The sequence below is a fragment of the Aythya ferina genome (assembly GCF_964211825.1).
Source record: "Aythya ferina genome assembly, chromosome: 1".
Lineage (NCBI taxonomy): Eukaryota > Metazoa > Chordata > Aves > Anseriformes > Anatidae > Aythya > Aythya ferina.
The window spans coordinates 155,793,935-155,814,872 of record NC_140296.1 but is presented as its reverse complement, the minus strand read 5'-3'; the positions used below and the strand labels follow the sequence as shown (position 1 = coordinate 155,814,872).

The window sequence follows — 20,938 nt, the reverse complement described above, 5'->3', positions numbered from 1 at the left end:
CCGCAGCGGGGTTCTGCGGCGAGGCCGCACTGGAGGCTCAGGGGCGGCAGCGCCCGCGGCGGGCGTCTCCATCCTCTTCCTCCTCCTCCTCCTCCTCCTCCTCCCTCGGCTTCTTCTGCCCTCCTCCCCGTCAGCCCGCGGCGGAGGAGATGGTGCTGCAGGCGGCGTGTGTGTGTGGGGGGGGGCGCGCTCCTCCCTGCGTCAGGAGGTGCGGCTCCCCCGGCCCGCCGCTGCCCTCCCCTTTCCTCTCCCCCCGCCGCTTTTATGTCTGTCTTTAAACGCCGCCGCAGCCGGGGCTGGCCACATGTGCCTGCCGTCGCCGCCCGGCCGCCGCTGAGCCCCGCGCCCGCCCAGCCCCGCTCGCCGCCCCGCGCCCGCGGGGGCACCCGGCCCCTTCCCGTTGCCGGCGCCCGGCGAGCCCCGCGGGCTGAGGAGGTAAGGCGGAGGCGCAGGCGGCAGCGGCCGGTCGGGTCCCTCGCTTGTGCGCCGGACCGCCAGGAGGGGCCGGGGGTACAGCGCGGTGTCCCCCTCCGGGGACAGCAGCGAGCGAACGCCCACTGGAAGCCGCAGCCGCCCATGCGGTTTTAACGCACCGGTGGGTTAGGTTATAAGGAAGCGCGGTACTTTTTTTTTTTTTTTTTTTTTTTCTTTCTTATTGCTATGGCGAGGGATTTACATCCTTTGCATACCACGACTGACAGAAACCCCATTCATCTCCCTCGCGTGGCGCACGTAGTGACTGTGCAGTGTGCGTGTCGGGGAAGGACGGGGCGACGTCCGGCAGGCGCGAAGAGGGGTTGCTGCCAGTCCCGCCGGCAGCGGCTGCCTGCATCCTTGTTCCGCTCCTTTCCTTCTCCCGCAGCCGCGAAGGCAGCGCCCGCGGCCTGGGCGGCGGCCGGCTCGGAGCCCGGCACTGCAGGGGCGGAGGCGCCGCCCGGAGGGGAGAGGCCGGGAGCCTCCCTCCGCCGCCCCCCGCTCTCATCCCTCATCCCTGGAGGGGCCGGCGGGCTCGGGGCTGGTGCGCCCCGGTGTCAGCCATGTTTGGGTGGGTATGATAATGAGGACCTTTTCCCAACCTCGGGGCGTCTGGGGCTTGTTTTCCGTTCAGGATGAGAATTGTTGCAGCCCACTGCAACATCTGCACGGCAACGGGCTCATGCCAGCGGTTTTCTTACCGTGATTATTTTTTTTCGCTAATTTCTAATTATTCCTTTTAGTTTCCTATTCCCGCATTTGGTGGTTTTGTTCCGATTTCGCTTGTGTTAGAGTGAACTGGGATTTCTTTGCGGTGCTTTGCTTTTGCAGTGGAAGTAAATGAGATGACTGAAATATGCCTTCACTGTTACAGTCTTGCCAAAGAGAGGTTGTAATGGGATTTATTAAATTTCAGCAAATTGCACTATGTTTTATTTGTAAAAGATGTAGCCAAGACCTCACCCTTATCAGCCATTTTATTTTGCCTGCATGATATTGCTAACATATCAAGCTCACTGACGTAGTATTGATTTCTAAGAGAAGCCTAATTATTTTCAAATAGTAGGTCACTGTGAATATGCTATATACTGTAGGATTGGAATCCAAATCTCTGCTCCCCCCTCCAAAGGAAAGTATAAATGAAGAAAATAAAAATGTAATTATCTGATGTAATGTACATTTGCACTGGATGTATTATCAATTCTGCTTTCTCCAATTGATAAAAATGTACATCTATATACCCTCCCCACCCTTTCTTCCTTTTTTTTTTTTTTTTTTTTTTTTTTTTTTCTGTTTAGCAATGTGGTTTCTAGATAGTCATTATCAATATCTTATTGAAAAGGAAACTTTACAAAAATAGGTAAAGAGAGCTTAATTTTGTCTTTGCTAATATACAAGATTTTGGTCTACACATAGAACATGTTAAGATAATGTGAGAATTACAAAGTGATTCTACATTTGATGCATTTCTACAATTCCCTTTGGATTCAGTTTTGCACTTCAGATTCGAGAACAGAAAATACCATTGGTTTTGATTTGTGGATGAAAAAATGAAGCCATTTAATTGCTGTTCAGGTCTGCCACTGATAGTGAAATTGAAGAAGTCAAACTGCTGAGACATCTCAAAACTACTTTTGTGGGATGAGCTGATTCATGTTGACCTCTAGTGTCTTGTCATTTTTACAGTTTTCTTTTTTTTTCTTACAGTCAAGCAAGAGAAAAAGTAGTAGTGCAGATGAGGGCCATATAGTTTGAACAACTCTCTCAACTCTTTTTTCTCTTTTGTATACTGCAAGAGCATGTATGCACAAAACTTTTTAAATGTTGAATTTATGGGAAAAGAAAAAATAATCACAGGTTATTCACGAAAATGTTTGGGAGATAGCAACAAGAAACACACAATCTACTAATTATAGCTAATTCTTTTGGTATAAATTACATTGTTATGGTTTATTGGAATAGTTGCTGTTTGTGTGGTATAGAATAAAATTGCCTGAGAAGTATTTGCAGCAGGAATCTTTTTGGGAAGATAGATTTTCTTCTGAAAATCTCTAGTGCACAGCCAGGAGTGTCCACAATTTTAAGTGCATGTGCACCTACATCCCCAGATCATCCATTGCACTGACTCATATAAAGTTCTTCCTTGAAAAGACAGAGTATGTGTCAGTTTTTGGAAGAACAGTTTTGAGTCCTTTGCTTATAAATTTTATATATCAGCGTGCCAATAGATTGTAATAAATAAATAAATAAATAAATAAATAAATGATCAGTACCAGCTTTTCAATGTGACTAAAGATCTCTGTATTCTCAGTTAGTTGCAGAAGAACTTTGACATATCATCAGGTAACATCTCAAAACTTAAGCAACTCCATTCTTCCTTGAAATTTAATTCAAAGTCGCCTTGCTGTTCCTTGGGAAATGTTCTAGGAAAAATACAATGACAAATGTTAGCTGAATGTTATTCTTCTAAAGAGCTGGGTTCACAAAATGTGGCAAGTGCATACTAAATAGCATGAAATAACATTGGTAACTGTTAGAAGAGTTTTAAGGGCGTGGTAATAACTGATCTGAGCTACCCAGAAGCCTGCACTGAAACATAATTCTTTTTCACTCTGAAGTTTGTGGTTCCATATTTGCTATATGGAAGAAAGAAAAGAATAAGATTGTGTAATATTATGTACAGAAAAGCCTTGAATCTAGTTCATGGTGGCAGTAGTCTGTCTCCCACTTTGGGAAAATAGACTTCTGCTGTTGGCAGATGCTATTATTTTTGTATTTCAAGTGCCAGAAATTCATACTGCAGTGCTAGTGATTCAGCATGCTCTTCTTATGCTAAAATGGAGAAGGGATGGGAAATTGGAATAGGGAGTTTCCAATATAGGACTTTCTATAAGGGAATTTGTATTAATCAATTTCTTTTTAAATTCAGGGATTTACTCTAATTTAAAAGCATGAATTATATCATGAAATTAAACAATCAGATCTGAGGAGAACCAAGATTTGTGATAACCTGTCTGTGAACAATTCTTTTTTTTTTTTGCTTATGTGTAGAAAACAAACAAAGAAGAAATCATATATATATATATATATATATATATTTTTTTTTTTTCCCCAAGGACAACCTGATTTACTTATTGATAATTCAGATGCATAGAGGGAAGAAAATTAAGGTCTTAGGGCAACTATATATCTGATAATGTCTAATTTTCAATACTACATTTTGAAACTTAATAACTTCAGTGCTTAAATTAATTAATATATTTTCATTTCCTCTCCCATCTGAAAAGTGTGATAAGATTTTATAATAAAATCATGGTCATGGTGTAGTTTATATGGTTAATATAGAAAATAGAGATTTTATTTCATGTTGCTGACAGTTATGACTTTTTTACTTCACCAGTGAAAAGTGAAGTATCTTCAGAATTGCTAGCATTATTTCACACAACTTCAGCTGGAAGAGCAGGATCTACTAAATTTGAGTTTTCTCCATTAGAATAGGAATTTACAGGCAGCACACCCCCCAAGTCTGTGAAGTATTTCAGTGAAGCTGACTGAGAAGAAAATGCTGAGAAATCTATGAAAGCTGGTGAGAAATTACTGTAAGATGAATAAAGTTCAAAGATTACATGCAATGAAAAAAAAAAAGGACATTCAGGAGCTCTAGGTTGTTACATTCTCTCTCAGATATTTCTCTTCCGATGTTGATGTTGAAGAAACATTTCTAAGAAAGAAATCTTACTCTTCTTATAAAACCATTGCGTTTTTCTTAAAACTGTAGGGTGTTCTCCAATAACTATACTTCAGGGAGACTAGTCTGGGGTAGAAATTTTAATCAGGTTCTTGATGCATGACTGGAAGAATGTTTTATTGAAACTGAGAAAAAATTTCCCAGTAATATTAAGGAGACCCAATGTCACTGAAGTTTGTATAACTATCCATATTTACAGCAAGACTGAACTTAACCTTGTGTCTTTAAATATAGTTGATTGTGAGAAGAAAATGCTGAGAAATCTATGAAAGCTGGTGAGAAACTACTATAAGACCAATAAACATCAAAGGTTACATGCAACAAAAAGAACAAAAAATAATTGCTATAGTCTAAATGATTTAACTTTATAGAGATAGTGGAATCAAAAATATTCTTTTTGTTGTTGTTTTCAAGTTTCCCATAACCCACAGGTTTTTATTTATTTATTTATTTTGATACACTATAATGTATTATCTGTAGTGTGCATTAGTATGTCTCAGATACATTTATCTACAATTTTTAGTGATATTAAGTTTCATTGCACAAAATATAATTATCTTTCATTATTGTAGGGTTAGGTACCTCTTGAATCTATTACTAACAGGCTGCATTAAATGGGCGAGGGCGAAGTCCTGTATCATGTGGTTTGATATACTGAAGAGCAGAATAATGTCTGCTTGAGTATGTAGGTAAAATGGACTTGACTAGGCAAAAAGAGTATGGTGCATATTCTTGTTTCCGCCAAAAGACATAATGCTGCATTGCAGCACTAATTCAGTCTGTTAAGCGCGTACTGTAACACAATGCAACTCTTGCTGAAATAATTATCTGTCTGCACACAGATTCCCCGAGAAATCGCCATTCTTCACAGTTCAGTAATCCCACAAAACCAGGTTTGCAGTCTTCTTTCTCTCTTATTCAGACATGACCATTAGCTGCACCAATTATCTGATTCCTTTTTGCCGAGTCACAGCAGTCTTTTAGTCCTCCCATTTTCTGTATTGGTTGTTTCAATACACTGCCTAGATTTATAAGTTTCCTTTAAGGTGCAAAAGCTCCTCTTCACTTTGGCATGTAATTTCATTGACTGAAAACTTTGACATGAATGTCAGTCAAGATATTTTCTGAATGTCTGCCATGGTGAGCGTTTTGGCTTTTAGTTCTGTGTCCTGTACTGAATCACCCATTTCTTCACTTGGAGTCAAGGTGGAGGTTTTGTCAATAGGAATATATAAGCTTGTGGTAATACTCATACACTGTGTGCTGCAACAGTCTACCCTCAAATCTGAGAGATATATTGCTTTTTGGTATCCCTCCAGCATCATGGTCGTATGTTAACTGCTTCATCTGAGAAGATCAATGAGCTCCAGAGAAAATAACTTTTTTTTTTTTCTTTAACGTTAAACATTAAATTTAAAATGGTATCCATTCTTTCCCTTTTCTTATTTTTAATGATGGTACAGTAGCTTATTAAGACTGCTAGAAGATTTTTTTTTCCTGAGCTTGTTTGATATTCCTTTATGAAGTACAGACACATTTATTTTCCTTCTTCCAATTTAGATGAAAATTGAAACCATTTTTGATCAAAGATTTGAGGATTATTTGTCATTTGTTAAAATCTGAATGTAAATAATTCTACTGAGATGCTTTGATCAGATGTAAAAACATGATAACAGAAATAAATTACACTATGTTAGAAGAGAATGGAGGGTTTATTGGACATTCCTTTTCAGAGAAGAATGCATTACTTTTCAAAATGTAAAAATAGTCATGTTTTAATTTGTCAGAAAAGCATCTCTTAGAAGTTCCTTAATATCAGTTATATCAGTTGTTATTATGGCATTGTGGGATGTTTTACACAAAATTGCTTTAAGAATGGCTTTTTATAGTGGCTTGTTTGGTAATTGCAAGAATTACCAAACAAGGCATGGGGCAGTTGTACTCATTCTACTTTCAAATTTGCCAGTGAGTGTTTTTTATTTTTTTTATTTTTTTTTTTTGTACCTGTTTTTCTGTACAGGTTTGAAAGTCTCCAGCATCATAACTAAATTGTTTATTGGTACTATGCAATTGAGAAAACTGGAAGTACCGTGTTGGTCTACTAAGTGTCTATATATTGGCACGCAGATCTGACAGTGTCTAATGAAAATGTGTCAGAAAGGAATACCTCACTATATCCAGAGTAAAGGTGAACAGGAACAGGCAGGGTTGAACAGAACTATTACAAATCCCTTACAAGAAAATACATATAAGAAAAATTAGGAGAAAAGAGTATGCAACAGAATGTTTCTGAATGTGTCTTCCACTCTTTTGGCTCACAGAATTCCTGTGAGTACTACTGCAAATGCCTGCAGTTTGGTTAGCAGAGCCTTTGCAGGTTTTATCTCCCTGTGCTAGCATTTCAGAATTTGTTCCTGAACCTAAGTAAAAAGCTGTATAGCAAGCTAAGCTCCAGATCTTCTAAGGAGCTAATTTAGGTCTGAATTCCATATTGTAAGGGATTATTATTGCTTAATCTGCTAATAATGTGGCAGTCTAATCAAGTTTATTTCTGCATGCTGATCCATTACGGCTTGATTCTTCTCCCACAGAATAAAATAACAAAATTCCCACTGTCTTCTGAGAAGGAAAGTTTGGGTCTTCAGTTTTCTTGATGTGTCAGAGAAGACTCACTGTTTTATCTTTCACTACCAGAAAGAAATAGGAATATTTACATATCAAGAACAATACTAGTAAAACATCATAAAAATCCAGCTAATTTGACTTAGCAACTTGTTTCCCCAAATTTTGCTCATGCTAGCTCAGATTTTGATTACTGTTAATTCAATGACTTTTTTTTTTTTTTTCTAAATTTCTCTTAACTGAATTTTGATACTGTTCAGCAATTTCTGCTCTTCTAAATTCCCTCAAACAATAAAGACAGTTGTCAGGTCAATTTAAGATTAATTTTGGAGTAGAAGGATTTTACATAAGAAAAGGGATAGCATCTTTCTTTTCTGCTTTGAGTTGTGGAAAAGTCCAGAGAAAAAATATATTCTCTAGTATATGTGATAATAAAAATTTCCTTTCAATGTTTTCATCTGACGTATGACATCAGTTGAATTATGAAAAGGGTGGGTGAAACTGCCTGGAAACCAGAATTAAATCAGTGCACCTAATTCCATGACACAGATCTAATACAGAAAAACAAAACAAACAAAACAAAACACAACAACAACAACAACCAGCAGCTTTAATAAGGCTAAGTTACATTTTAGGCATTTTACTTCTAATCCAAAGTGCTGGTAGTCAATAGTATCGTGTAGTAATAATTTACCATATGTGGCAAGATTTAGGAGTTGGAGCTTAAAATGATGACGGTAATGTCTGAGTCTATTCTACCAAATTCTGTAACTTGTTGGTAATTGTGGTGGTTTGTTATGTACATTCGTTAATGAGATCATCAAGGAGAACCAGTCCAATCACATAATGCTGTATTACTGTAGAAGTCTCTGTAGAAGGTAGCTAGCACTGGAACTGAAAGAACAATTTAACGGAATTTGGCATGATATTTCCTAATTATTACTTGATGCTAATGAAGAATTTCAGTTCTGTACTTGACTAGAGCCAAAGTATGTGGGAAGCTAAAATAGTGTTTTATAGGTAGAAGTGCTAATGTTCAATAGTATGTTACAAAACAAAGCTTGTTCAGTGATTCCTGATTAGCCAGCTCTGCTGGTGAATAACTTAACTAGGTATCTCCTTATTGAGCCTTTACTCAAGGGCATTCATATCCAGACACAACTTGAGCGTTTTTTTATTTGCCTTCTGTATGGTTGATCAAAGAAACAGGCTTCTGTGTAAGATTCTTGGGATGTATGCTGGGAGTTCCTAACATAGAGTCCTTGCAAAAATCAACTGGGACTGCATTTTGAAGTACATCTAATGGTACTGTCTGCTGAGGTAGGACTTCTTATCTGGTTTAGCACAGACTCTTCTAGTACAGAAAACAAATTGTGAAGTCTGACAGTTGGAGACCACTTGTGAATTTGTTATGTATCCTGAAAGACGTTAGCAGTGTAATCTTTAATGCAGTCTGGACAGTGAAACATACTGAATTAGAAAACCAATACAATCAAAAAACTTGCATTGTCCCAGCAGTCTGCTGAGCATGCTTCTGGCATTTCTCAAATATTGCAGTCTATACTGTGATATTGCTATTGATAACAGCCTGCTTAATGGAAAGTTAATGAAATGCAAATTAATATTGCTAGGGCTTGATATTTTTTATTTCAGTTTATTGTGAAGTGTAGCAATGCAGTGACTCATCTGTGAGAGCAGCAGATAAGTCATATTGCTGCCCTGCAAATCACTATATCTAAAACATTGTAGACCTTTTAAAGTATTTTAATAAGTTATGATAAATAGCTGGTCTTTCAGACTGTAAATACCATTTGTTGCTTACAGTTTGAAAAGGATTTCAGACATACAGACAAATACCGATGTAGGTTCACCAATGCAACTTTTGTATTAAATACTTGTTTCATTTTCACTTGCAATCCCAGAGTTTATTAGTAATTACTGCAACTGAGAAGCTGAAGTAATTTACATTGGTGGTTCAAAAGGAAAGGAAAAGTTTGGAATGTGACTAGAAGTAGTTGAAGTACAAGAGTCCCAAAGCTCCATTAGGATTATTTAAATGCTTCAACTGTATTATTAGTGTCCGTATCCTGGTTCTACTTAAATATTTCAGTCACAACTACTGAACAGCGACTAGAACAGGACGTAAGGTGGTATGCCAGAGGTGTAGATGGTGAGAGGAGACAGTAATGGGAAGCAGAGGAAAAGTGACAAGGCAGTGACTACAAGTCTAGGGAATAAATGGGAGGAGGTTAGAAAGGAGTGCAGTATGCAACTGGAGTGAAGTTTAGTTTTAAAATGCTAGGAAAATATTGGAAAGGTAATTGTCTTGTCAGCCATGAGGCTGGTGATACTTTTGTTGACAAAGGTTTTAGTTCTGCTTTTCTGAAGTATCTTCCGGATAAGGTGCGGGCTGCATTCCAGTGGCTTAACTTCTTTCTGTGTGATCTGTCACTGGACTCTCAAGCAGCCTTGAGGTGCTTGATCTCATGAGATATTGATCAATTATGATAACCAATTATTGTGCTATTAGTCCAGTAACATATACAGTTCTCAGCTATGTATGAGTTCAGCATAGGGTACCGTCTTCATTCTACAGACCAGATGATGCAGCAAGTCCATAAGCAACACCTGAAAGTTCCCAGGTATCCTGTAACTAATTTTTGATTCTCATCAGTTAGGAGTTTTGGTTACACTCCTCATGTAAATCTATTCTCACTTTAGGGTTTTGAAGAAGCTTAACACATAATCTAAATCCCTTTTAATACTCTTAATTGTGCAGATGGCTTTACACATATTAGGTTTGTCCCATGTGAATAGTGGAGAATTTTTTTTTTGGTCTGTACATGCACATTTGAAACAGTACGCTTTTTAAATGGGTTTGGTTACAGTTTCTCAGATGATTATGTATGGTTAATTATTTCATATTTCCAAGAAACTACCTAAAACATCAAAGCTTTGAAGAGATGAGCCTCCCTCATTGTAAAATGATTGTGATCATATATTCCTAGAAAAAGAATATGGGAGAAAAAGTCTCCCTTCCTTTTGAAGTACTGGGTTCATACTATACATGAAAATCTTAATTGAAGTATGATTTTCAGAAATGGCTCCCAAAATTTAATATACTTTGTTTAAACTATATTTTTAATAAACTCAGCAGCTAAAGTAGAGATATTGTGAGGAAAGAATGGAACTGGGTTCCTAAATTTTATATAAGGTTCATGTCCCAATGTGCCTACTAAGAAGAATCTGGTTATGCTGCCAGATTGAAATATGAAAAATTAGTCTATCAGTCTAAACAAAGCCCTCAAGTGAATGAAATGCATTTTATACAAGTATTTAAGACCAATATGTGAACTTAAGTCTTACAATTTGAAAGTAGTTTAATATTCCTTTCTTCTCTTTTTGTCCTCAAATCAGAGATAAGCAGAAATAGGTAAAACAGAGCATATGATTTCTTAATTTTCTTCTGCATGGTATAATAATATTCCTTTATTGTTACTATTATTATTCTTCCACAGATACTTTCAATAGGACAAACAATCGGGAACAGAAGTGCTTATTCTGATTTCCTACTATCAAAGACTCAGTCTACATCATAAATCTATTTCTTCAAGATTTTTGTCCAAGCAGAGGGAGAGCTTTCTTCAGTGCTTCTCCACCTGTTTCAATTGAACTTGACTTCTGTATTTTTCTTAGAGTACAAATGCCTAAGAACAGCAAGGTAGTGAAAAGAGAACTAGATGATGAGGTCATTGAGTCTGTTAAGGACCTTCTCTCTAATGAAGACTCTTCAGATGATGCCTTTAAGAAGAGTGAGCTTATGGTTGATGATCAGGAAGAAAAAGATGTAGATGTTGAAGAAGGCTCAGATGTGGAAGATGAAAGACCAGCTTGGAACAGCAAACTCCAATATATTCTGGCACAAGTTGGATTTTCTGTGGGACTTGGGAATGTGTGGCGATTCCCATATCTGTGTCAGAAAAATGGTGGAGGTAAGTCTTGTGATAGCAGTAGCTAAGTGATGAAGCTAACCTTTAAGATTTCAAGGTTAGCACAGATAATCACAGTAAAACCTGCTATGGCTTGTCAGATTTTTCTTTTAATTTATGCCAGAGCCTACGAGGAATAAAGCATATTCTTTTTATTTAGAGAGACATATTGGCTAAAGTAAGTAGTAGATTCTTCTTAGATTTCAGGGCAGAAAGTTTCTTACAGTTTTTGAAATGAACTTAACCAGGGGTTTAGCAAAACCATACTAGGTCTTTTGGGAGGGGTTGCATTATTTAGGACCTGGTTATCGTTGTGCTAAAATGTTCTGCATTGTACTTGCACAATAAATCAAACCATTAAATATTCATCTACTTTAAAGAGCAAAGCAGTATTCAGTCTTTAGTATTTAGCAGTACTGAGCTTCACAGTTTTGCTTTTTAATTGCCTTTAGCTCCTAGGCCATTTTTTATAGATAATTAATTATATAGATAATAAAATTTACATTAAGGAAATATATCTGTTTGTTCTGTTACATGGTTCTATTTTCCTAAATAAGTTATCTATCACTTAAAGTAATAAAATCAAGCATTTTATTTATTAGCTCTATGGTCATGAATGTAGAACGAAGTAGTTGACTGGAAGCTTTCCTCCAGGTTTAGTGTTTTATCCTATGCTGTACTGTACCCTACTACATTAATACTACATTAATACTACATTCGTGTTCATCCTGTTCTAGCGAACTACTTAGCTGAATTTGAAACAAAACTGTTGCTTTTCCTTATACAAAAACTGAAACTGTGTTACAGAACAGAAAATAAGAGTAACATTTTATTCATGCTGGATTTGAGTAGTTGAATGGCAAAACTGATGTAACTGAGAAATATAGAAATAAGCCTAGAGTATAATCAGAGTATAATTCTCTATATGTTCTCTCATTCAATTTAAACAGTAGAAATTGAGGTTTTACTTTCACATCTTCTTTCTCCAGGATAAAATCTAATTTCTTTTATAGCTGTTGTAAGATTTTTTCACTCTCATTTAACTTCCTTTTTGTTTCTCCTTTATTCTGGAGAGAACATCATTAATGGTTGATTTAATGGTTTGTGTGAAACCTTTTTTTTTTTTTTTTTTCCATCTGTAACAGTGATGTTAACTGAGAAAACAGAAGTTGAATGTAGTTTCTCAAAAAACTTATTGTCACTGAATGACAACCTCCTCTAGACTACTAGACACTATAGACTTGACCACTACTACTTGTTCCATTTGTTAAATTGTTTCAAAACAAACTAATTCTAGTTACAGTTGTAGCTATTAAAATACTTATATTCTATATCCTTTCATTCTAAGTGTGGTGTAAGGATGTAGCTCAAGACTAATGCATTAGAGTGGTTTGTTTTGGATATTTGTGTTCTTTCTGAAAGTCTGCATTTAATATAGTTAGTTAGCGCATTGGATTCTGCTTCAAACCAACAGAAAAAGATATGTTGGTAAGTTCCTTAGACTACTGGATTCATATTATCAGGAGCTTTTAAAGTTACTCTGACAGTGAATGCAAATTTAATTCAGGTCAAATATAAATGTATTAAAAGTAATTATAATTTCACATTTTAAAAACAACAACAACAAAAACCGTTAAGGGAGTCAGGTATTTCATTAATCAAACTTGAAAAAATAAATATGCAATCATTTTATGTGTACAATGATTTCAGGAACTATATTGTGTAGAATGGTTTGTGGAGATGCAATGTTTTCTACACATGGCCAGGACAAGGAGGTATTTTGCTTTTAACAGTAGTTTTGCATCATTTTAGCAATTTACAAGCTTCAGTGGAAAGCAAGTGATCATTTGAGTGAAAACTTTCTTGGCTTTCAAGTTAACTATAATGCAGGATAGAAAAGATGATACAAAACATTGAAGCATATACGCTGGGGCATGTAGATGGACAGATAATTCTCACAGATGTGTAAATGAATAAGGGAAGAGGGGGAAGGAAGGAGGGAGACGTTCAAACACATGGTAAAAAAAATTACACAAATTTTACTTGAGGTTACAGTGTTCTGCTAAAGAAATGTTATTATATATGTTTCATTCCAAGCAAAATTAGTGTTTTTATACAACCCATTCAAAATATCAGTATCAGAACTGTTTTGTAGTCTTTTGCTGAGGAAGCTTTACTGTAAATTCCTGTTGAAGTCTCTGAAGATAATGTGAACTTAACGGGGATTTTTATTACAACTGCTTCAGAGGAGTATATGGTAATGTCTCCACCTTTAATGATGTTCAAACATTTTTCATTTTCTTCCCTAACTTTAAACAACTTTTATCTGGCAAATACCATCAGGCAAGATGAGTCTAATAAATAGTGGAAAAAACAATAAATGCACTACAAGCTTAAAACAAAAAGAAGGAAATAAAACGTAGTTACTCATTAAAGATTTTCCTTCACAAATTTATTCTAACAGTATTCCAAAAAGTATTCCAAAGCCAGTAAACGAAGGTAAACTTAACCATGTAGTAATCTTATTTTTTTTCCTTTTTTTTTTTTTTCAAACTAACGAAACATAAACAACAAAATAAACATAGAACAGACACAGAAAAGTTAGCATGAATGGATGTATTCTATTAGGGGATTTTGTGGAGACAATATTTGGTGTCTACCACCCTGCTTACTGTAGAGATTTTCCTTGTTTGTGGCTATGGTCTGTGTTGTGCCAACACTATTGACATCAGAACTATATTCCACTTCAGTGAAGTATCTGTGTTTGGTTTAGTTGTAACTTCTTTATTGGTACAATGCTACACTATTTGAACATCTATAGATATCTTTCCAATCTCTAGTTTTAGTTCTGGTCTGTAGCATGAAAACAAATTTCCTCCACTTAATTTTTGGAGATCCTTTAGCAGTCCTTCCTGTTGTTTTAATTCATACAAATTCATAAGCGTTTAATGTTATTTTTATGCTTATTTAAGTTACAACTAGACTGGGCAGCTCCTTGCTGGCTTTCACACTTGGCTCTCCCAGAAAAGGTTTATTGTAAGAGGTGACCAAAAAGGCTGGTATGCACCTGGGATGAACTTCACTCTAGTCTGGGATGTAGCTGGAATACAGCAAGTATTAAAAGAAAGAAAAAGGCTGGGAAGAGACTGAGAGCCCTTCAGGGTTCTCATTTGCTTGACTTGGGATAAGAGAGCACCGAAAGGAGTTCTAGGATCTGTGAGTGAGGGGGGCTGAAAGTGTTCAATAAAGTTTTGAGGAACTGACTATAGACTTATGTCTCCTTCAACTTTATCCTCCCCGTAGGTCCCTCTTCTCCCTGGTAGGCAGTGCCTAACCCTCGCCTGGCACTTAATGCCCCTCTTTCACTCTTTGCAGACTAATAGATTAAAAATCTGTTGCTTTCTGAATGCCTCAAAAAGGTGATTTGCATTGGAAATGAGTATACTCAAATTTAAAAGTTTTTGATATTAATCATTTTTACACTACGCCACTAATTTGTTCCTATATGAAGACAAATGCTTTTACAGATAGGCGCAGTTCCTGTATAACAACTTCAAAACAGAATTTCAAGAATAAATGTCAAGTTAGGAAGTAAAACTCAATAATATATAATTATAGCTTTTTATTTATTTATTTATTTGTATTTTTATTTTTGTATTTTAGTCTATGTTGCTCTTTGAGCAAAATTTAATAATAAAATATTTTTTGTAATAATTCCAATAGAAAATTGACTACTTAGGGTGGACAATATCACATGCTGGTAAAAATGAGCAAAGTTTCAGTGAATTCAGAGAACACACCATTCTTTAAATCACCTGGAGCTGAAGCCAGTGTGAATAGAAGGGCAATAATTAACACAGTATGATAACAAATCATTGTTTTTTAGACACTGATACAAGTCTTTGTCTTACAATATTTAATTACAGAGTCAGAGAGGAGTTATATGAAGTAGGAGAACAGATATAACATCTGTTAACACCACACAGGACAGTTCTTCCTCATACACTCTGTCCAGTTTGCTCATGCACTCAGTCCTGTTGCCTCCTTTCATTGGTTTTGGTGCTTGTCAGTCTTTGGATTCAGTGGAATCTGAAGTGGTTCAATCCACAGTTCATCTTCATGAATGTGTCCTAATCACATTTGGGCTGTTCTGGATGAGGGAGGAATACTGAAGTTCAGGAAGTTGACAGAAGAGCAAGACACTGAAGATAAACTGGAAGAGGGGAGCAGGAAGACCTTTTCCTGATGATTAACACACTCACTTGTTTTTTGATCCCTATTTTGTTCTCTACTAGTGTACTTTATTTGTTATTTGATGACTTTCTAATACATCGACTGACCTCAAAACTGGGATGACTCTTCCCTTCCTGTTTCTCCATTAAGCCGTGATATCTCTTGTGCCTTCATGTGGACAAGTGATCCTGGCCTTCATCTATATTAGCATGCTGTAGATTCAAAGCTGCCTCAGTTTCCTGTGATTAACAGTGAGCCTTAAAAATAAGCATCAGGTCTACTCAGTCAATGAGGTTAACAAATAGTGAAAAAGTAGACCTATATTTTCGTGCTGTTCATTGCAATCATCTTGTAAGTAGCTTGCACAACTTCCAACTTTTTCAAGCAAAGGAAACATTTAAAGTTTATTCTGTTTGGTTAAAGTAAAAAGTTGAACTCAAATGGTACATTCACATATTAGAAGTAAACGAAATATATTTTGTTTTGTAATTTCATGGGCATTAACTTAATTGACTTTATTTTATTTTGTTTTGTTTTATTTTATTTTGTTAAGATCAGTTGTTTTAATATTTCTGTAATATAAGAAAACAAAATAACTAGTAAATAATGATAAACAGATAAAGGTGTGAGTAGCATGAAGAAATCTATAGAGGATTACCTTGCTAATACATTTTGAAAAGATTGACACATGGAATCATATCAGGATGTTCTATAGTGACGTAGTCTGGATTTTACACTGAAATACCATCAGTCGGAGCGGTTAAGTTCTGTGGGCTTATAAAACCAAAGCAGCTATTTCTAAGAAATACTGAGGAAACAATATATAAATGCTTAAAGACTAAGTAGTGACTAGATGCTAGTCTTGTCTAATTTTAGTGGAATGGGAGCAAAACAAGTATACTCATGTCTTTCCAACACTGATTATGGACTCTGTGACTTTGTTATTTAGATGTAGATCAATAATCTATAATCAGTGGCTAGAATTCATTGCGATCTTCAATATTAGTTTTTGAATTCTCATTCACCCTATAGTATCAGACTCACAAAATTCCATTGTACCTTATTCAGTACACTGAAGATGTCTGATTTTTACTTTGGAAGCCTAATTCTTTAAAGCTGATTGGCAAGAGGATTTTCATCCTTTAGGCACAGTTTTGTAAGTAAGCACATGTGAACATATTAAAACTGTGAAAGACTACTGACAGGAACTCCATCCTATCAGCTGGATAGACTATAAATATACTGATAAAACCTAAAACCTTTTATTAGAGTTTTCCTGATGAGAGCCGTTAGTGTTTTGTAATTGTGAATAAATTCAGTGTAAACCTTTGGTATTTTGTTGAAAAATCAAAAACAAACAGACAAACAAACAAACAACAACAACAACAAAAAAGCTGTGTTGTGCACAGTACTCCCTATTTCCTGAAATCAATAAATCATCTGTATTTTTGCTGTTAATTCTAGTGAAGAAGTATGAGTTATATTTTTTTATATATTTTATTTCTTATTGAGATGAAAATATTATTTATATATATATATATGAAAGTCAATGTTTAAGGCCAAAATATGCCAAAAAAGTGACTTTACAGTAGAGTAATTTTTAAACTGTAGAAAGCAAATCTGGGGATATTGTACTACAGAATTGTAACCACAATAAATAGTTTATTTGGCAGATGTGGCAGACAATATGTATGTAACTAATTTTAGTATGCTGTTCAAGGCCAGCATGTATAATTTATTGTTCTAATTCAAATAAAAATGATCCTTATTCAATACTGCTACTCCAAGGACACGTTTTCATGGACTGGCAAATAAGAGACATGCTGAACTGTTTCCATAGTAATTCTGTTTTATCATGAAGTAAAGATATCTTACAGGTTATTGAAGTATGTCTTGCTTCAAGAGAAGGCTGAAACAAAATACTTGCTCAGAGATTCTGTGGTTTCACATGAATTATAGGACACAAACTTTCTGAAGCTTTGATACACAGCTGTATATTCTAGCTGTGTCTAAACCACATTGTATTGAAAGCCAGATGTGCACCATTGTCCATTACGTCCTTCTTTTGGGGAGGGATACAAGATCGGAAGGGAGCTCAGCAGGTTTGAGTGATCAGAGGGGCCAGTGTGTCAGGTCCTCTGCACAGTCTCTGTAGTATAGGGATAATCTCTGCTGGCCATCCAGATTGAATTACAGGGTTGTGTAATGTATAATGTAATGTGGATATAACACCACATTTATTTAACTCATTTAGTTGAATCTAATGGATAAATCTTGCTACTTAAGTTGATACTGCACCTTAAAGCACCCACATCAGCCCAGTCTTTAAACATGTGCTTAACTTTGCAGCCTTGTGATTAAGGTTGTGGACTGGGACACTGAAGAGCTGGGTTCAGTTCCTGCTCTAGTGCAGTCATCCAGTGGGATACTGGGTAAGTCATTTAGGCCCCAATTTTTTGAGATGTTTAGGCTTTTCTCTACCTAGCCATGAAACACCTATCTAATTAAGGCATCAGGTATCATTTACATTAGTGTTACACTATTTTAAAAAATGTTGGTTTTCAGTGAATTATACAACCACATTTTGAGAGCTAGTGATGCCTAAGCTTCTGTATTTCATTTACATTGTGAATTAACAATATAGTTCTGTCTCACAGACAATTTTGGGGAATGATGGTGATAAATCAAGGATACTTAATGGTATTATATGTCTTATATATTTTTAGACAGATAGTCATCCTCATTTGAGAATGTTGTTACTCTGTTTCTCAGTTTTCATCACATTTATATCTGTCTCTCTTGTCTCTTTTTGCACTGTTAAAAGTAAGTCCTTTGTGTTCATTTCATTATGTGCACATATAAGATGAACCAGAAGAGATGCCAGAGTACTGATTGAGAATATAGCCGCTGTTGCAGGACAAATAATAATTATAATTGCATACTTAAATAGACAGTATATACTGTACTGATATAGGTACATGCAACATAGTATTTGTCTCTGTGAGGTAGCATTGTATCGTCAAAATCAGTACTTTGTTCAGAACATAATTTCTTGAACAAATGCTGATCAAGCATTATCATTGCATTGTCATGCAAATAAATCTCAAGAAGCTACTTCATTGCTAACAATAGTGTATACACTCTAGGGTAAATAAGATCAATAGTTTTTTTTTTTTGTCTGGTCCATCAGTAATTTTTCTCAGATTTTCTTCCTCTTCTCTTCTTCCTTATTTTTCTTAGGATCAAGACTTAAGTTACTCCATGCTTTGGATCATTATAAAATCTTTATAAGCAAAACTGATGTCCAGTTCATGAATATTTCATGAAGAGCAAAACAGCAAATGGACTTAAATAGGAGCAGATGGCACCAGAAAATCTGAGGCCTCTGCACAGTTTACAAAATTTTAAATTTTCTTAAATAAAGCCTATTCCATGAGAATAAGCCACCTACCAAGGATATGTAAATTTCAGTGTATTTTGATAGATTCATGAAAAAAAAAAAAAAAAACCAACAAAAAAAACTAGAAAGGTGGCATTGAGTAAAGGAACTTAAAGTAGGACTTACCTGGAGGAGGATAAATCCAAAATTCGCTTCTGAACTGTGCTCAGCTTCTCTCTCATCACAGAGGTGAATAGGCTGATTGGACAACTTCATAGCTGTCTCTGGGTTATCAATTTGTAGCCTTGCTTTGACATGTTACAGTCTGCACCTCTTGTGCTTCTCTTACAATGATTGTGATCAACAGACTTAGGCCCTTTGAGCTGGGTGGACAGCATAGTACCCTCCCTATATTGCAGCGTAATTGTCACTTATGTGAAAATTAGGTGCCATATTGCTAATTGCTCATGTCAAAATGTTGTGTTAGCTCTAGTCCTAAATACTCCTCATCAGAAAGGATCAAGTTTGGCTCTGAACTGCCAGTGCACTTAGCATATGGATATATTTTGCTTGGAAGTAGTTTTGCTGAAATAAATGGAGATTCATCCCAAAGTTAGAATTGTATATAACCACTTCCTGGAAATACAACACTGAAAAGGGGATTTGTTTCACTTATATATGTCTAAAGATGAAGTAAGAGTTGTGTTTTCAAATGTCTTTAAGAAGAGCTTGTGAGTACAGGAAGGGGGCTATCTGGATCTACAGTACACCATTTCATTTCCACCTCATGTCTCTGGTATTTGTCTGGAGCCTGGTATAAATGAGCCCATACAGTTCTTTGCTTAGCTGAATAGTATCACTGTTCTGCACACTGGGAAATCCCCTTTTTGAGCATCTTAGGTGCACGTGGTGAGAGGAACACTACAGTCTTCTGAAACTGTGCTGAAGATTGGATGTAATTCAGAGTATTGTAACAGCACAGTATGCTCTGTATTTCCCTTATAAATTCAGTCTGGCTGGTCTGTTACAAACCCAGATTTAGAGTTTCTTTAGGAAATGTTGATTTAGCTCCTGAAAGTTTGACCTAAAACATTTGTGAATATGCCCAAATTTTCATGCGAGCAAACAACTAGATTAGGTAATGACTCACTTTTAGTAAAGTTTGCCTCAAAATATTACAGTGCTTTAGAAATAAGATATCTCTGTGTTTTTCTTATTTTACAAGATTTGTGGCCAAGATCCAGTTAAAATTACACTTTGCATGTAGTAGAGAGAGCTTCGTCATGAATGACACTAGCTCAAACTTAAAGATATTAGATGGTCTCATATGAGTTGTGTTAGATTGTGACTCTTCCTACACTGTCTCTGATTTCTACTTTGTTCATTTTGTAGGTGCCTATCTTGTGCCATACTTAATCTTGCTACTGGTCATAGGGATTCCACTCTTCTTCTTGGAGCTTTCTGTGGGGCAGAGAATCCGCCGAGGGAGTATTGGTGTATGGAATTATATCAGCCCCAAACTTGGAGGAATTGGATTTGCAAGCTGTGTAGTAAGTTTTTTACCTTAACTGTATGATTTATGTCCAATCTGTGTGATCCAAACTGTTTTGCTACAAGAAATGGACAGTGATCTGTAGCTGGGCTTCAGGGTCAATGTACAATGTTTTTGGAAGATACTAAAACTTATATTAGCACATTAAAATGGTTATATGGATGTTTGTACAACCCGTTTACTAGTATTTTTGTATTTTTGAAATTAAGAACTGTGGAACACCTTAGACATCTGGGAGAAAAATAGCCTGTAGAAATATAGGTGTCTCATGATAAATATGGGGAAAAGTGAAAGTGTAACAAATTGACATTAGGCACTGTAATGGTACAAACCATTAAGTTCTTATTTTAATGAAAAATAGGTTCAGTGTCTGATGAGCAGAAATGTGTAAAAGTAAGTTCAGTAGGTGTTTGTTTGTTTGAATTTACAAATGTAGTTATTAAATGTAACTTCTTTATGTCTTTTTTTTTTTTTTTTTTTTTTTCTTTTTTATAGGTATGCTTCTTTGTGGCCCTGTACTACAATGTCATTATTGGATGGAGTCTGTTTTACTTTTCCCAGTCTTTTCAGCACCCATTACCATGGGACCAGTGTCCTTTAGTTAAAAATACATCGCATACCTGTAAGTCTGTAATATATTAATGTTTTAAAAATCATCCAAATACAAATCTACTCATTAAGTAAAAGCAAGTCTTTCTGCTGAATTTAACTGGATTTCCATAAAGGCTTACTGGAGAAAAAAATATGATTTTTTTTCTGCTTTCAGAACTCTCTCTTTAAAAATATATATATATATATAAATATATATACACACATAGTTGGTTGTTATTAACATAACTGAAGAGAATCAAAGAGAAATTTTTGTATACAAAACTGATATTGAATTTTAATAAGATTTCACTTTATGATATTTGGAAAAATTTAAAACAAACTCATCTAAT

The 20,938-nt window shown here is 36.0% G+C and overlaps 1 protein-coding gene across 3 annotated transcripts in view; it reads left to right on the top strand.

Moving 5' to 3' along the window:
• Nucleotides 1-357: 357 nt before the first annotated feature.
• Nucleotides 358-20,938, top strand: part of SLC6A15 (solute carrier family 6 member 15) — a 42,943-nt gene continuing 22,362 nt past the window's right edge. The window contains exons 1-4 of one of the 3 annotated variants that reach the window (XM_084507410.1): nt 358-435; nt 10,363-10,836; nt 19,838-19,995; nt 20,493-20,619. In XM_084507410.1, coding sequence (XP_084363536.1) covers nt 10,548-10,836; nt 19,838-19,995; nt 20,493-20,619 — 574 coding nt within the window. In that variant the 5' untranslated portion in view covers nt 358-435; nt 10,363-10,547. Of the gene's footprint in view, nt 436-495; nt 596-959; nt 1,046-10,362; nt 10,837-19,837; nt 19,996-20,492; nt 20,620-20,938 lie in introns of those variants that run through there. The other 2 variants (XM_084507411.1, XM_084507412.1) reach the window with 2 other exon arrangements.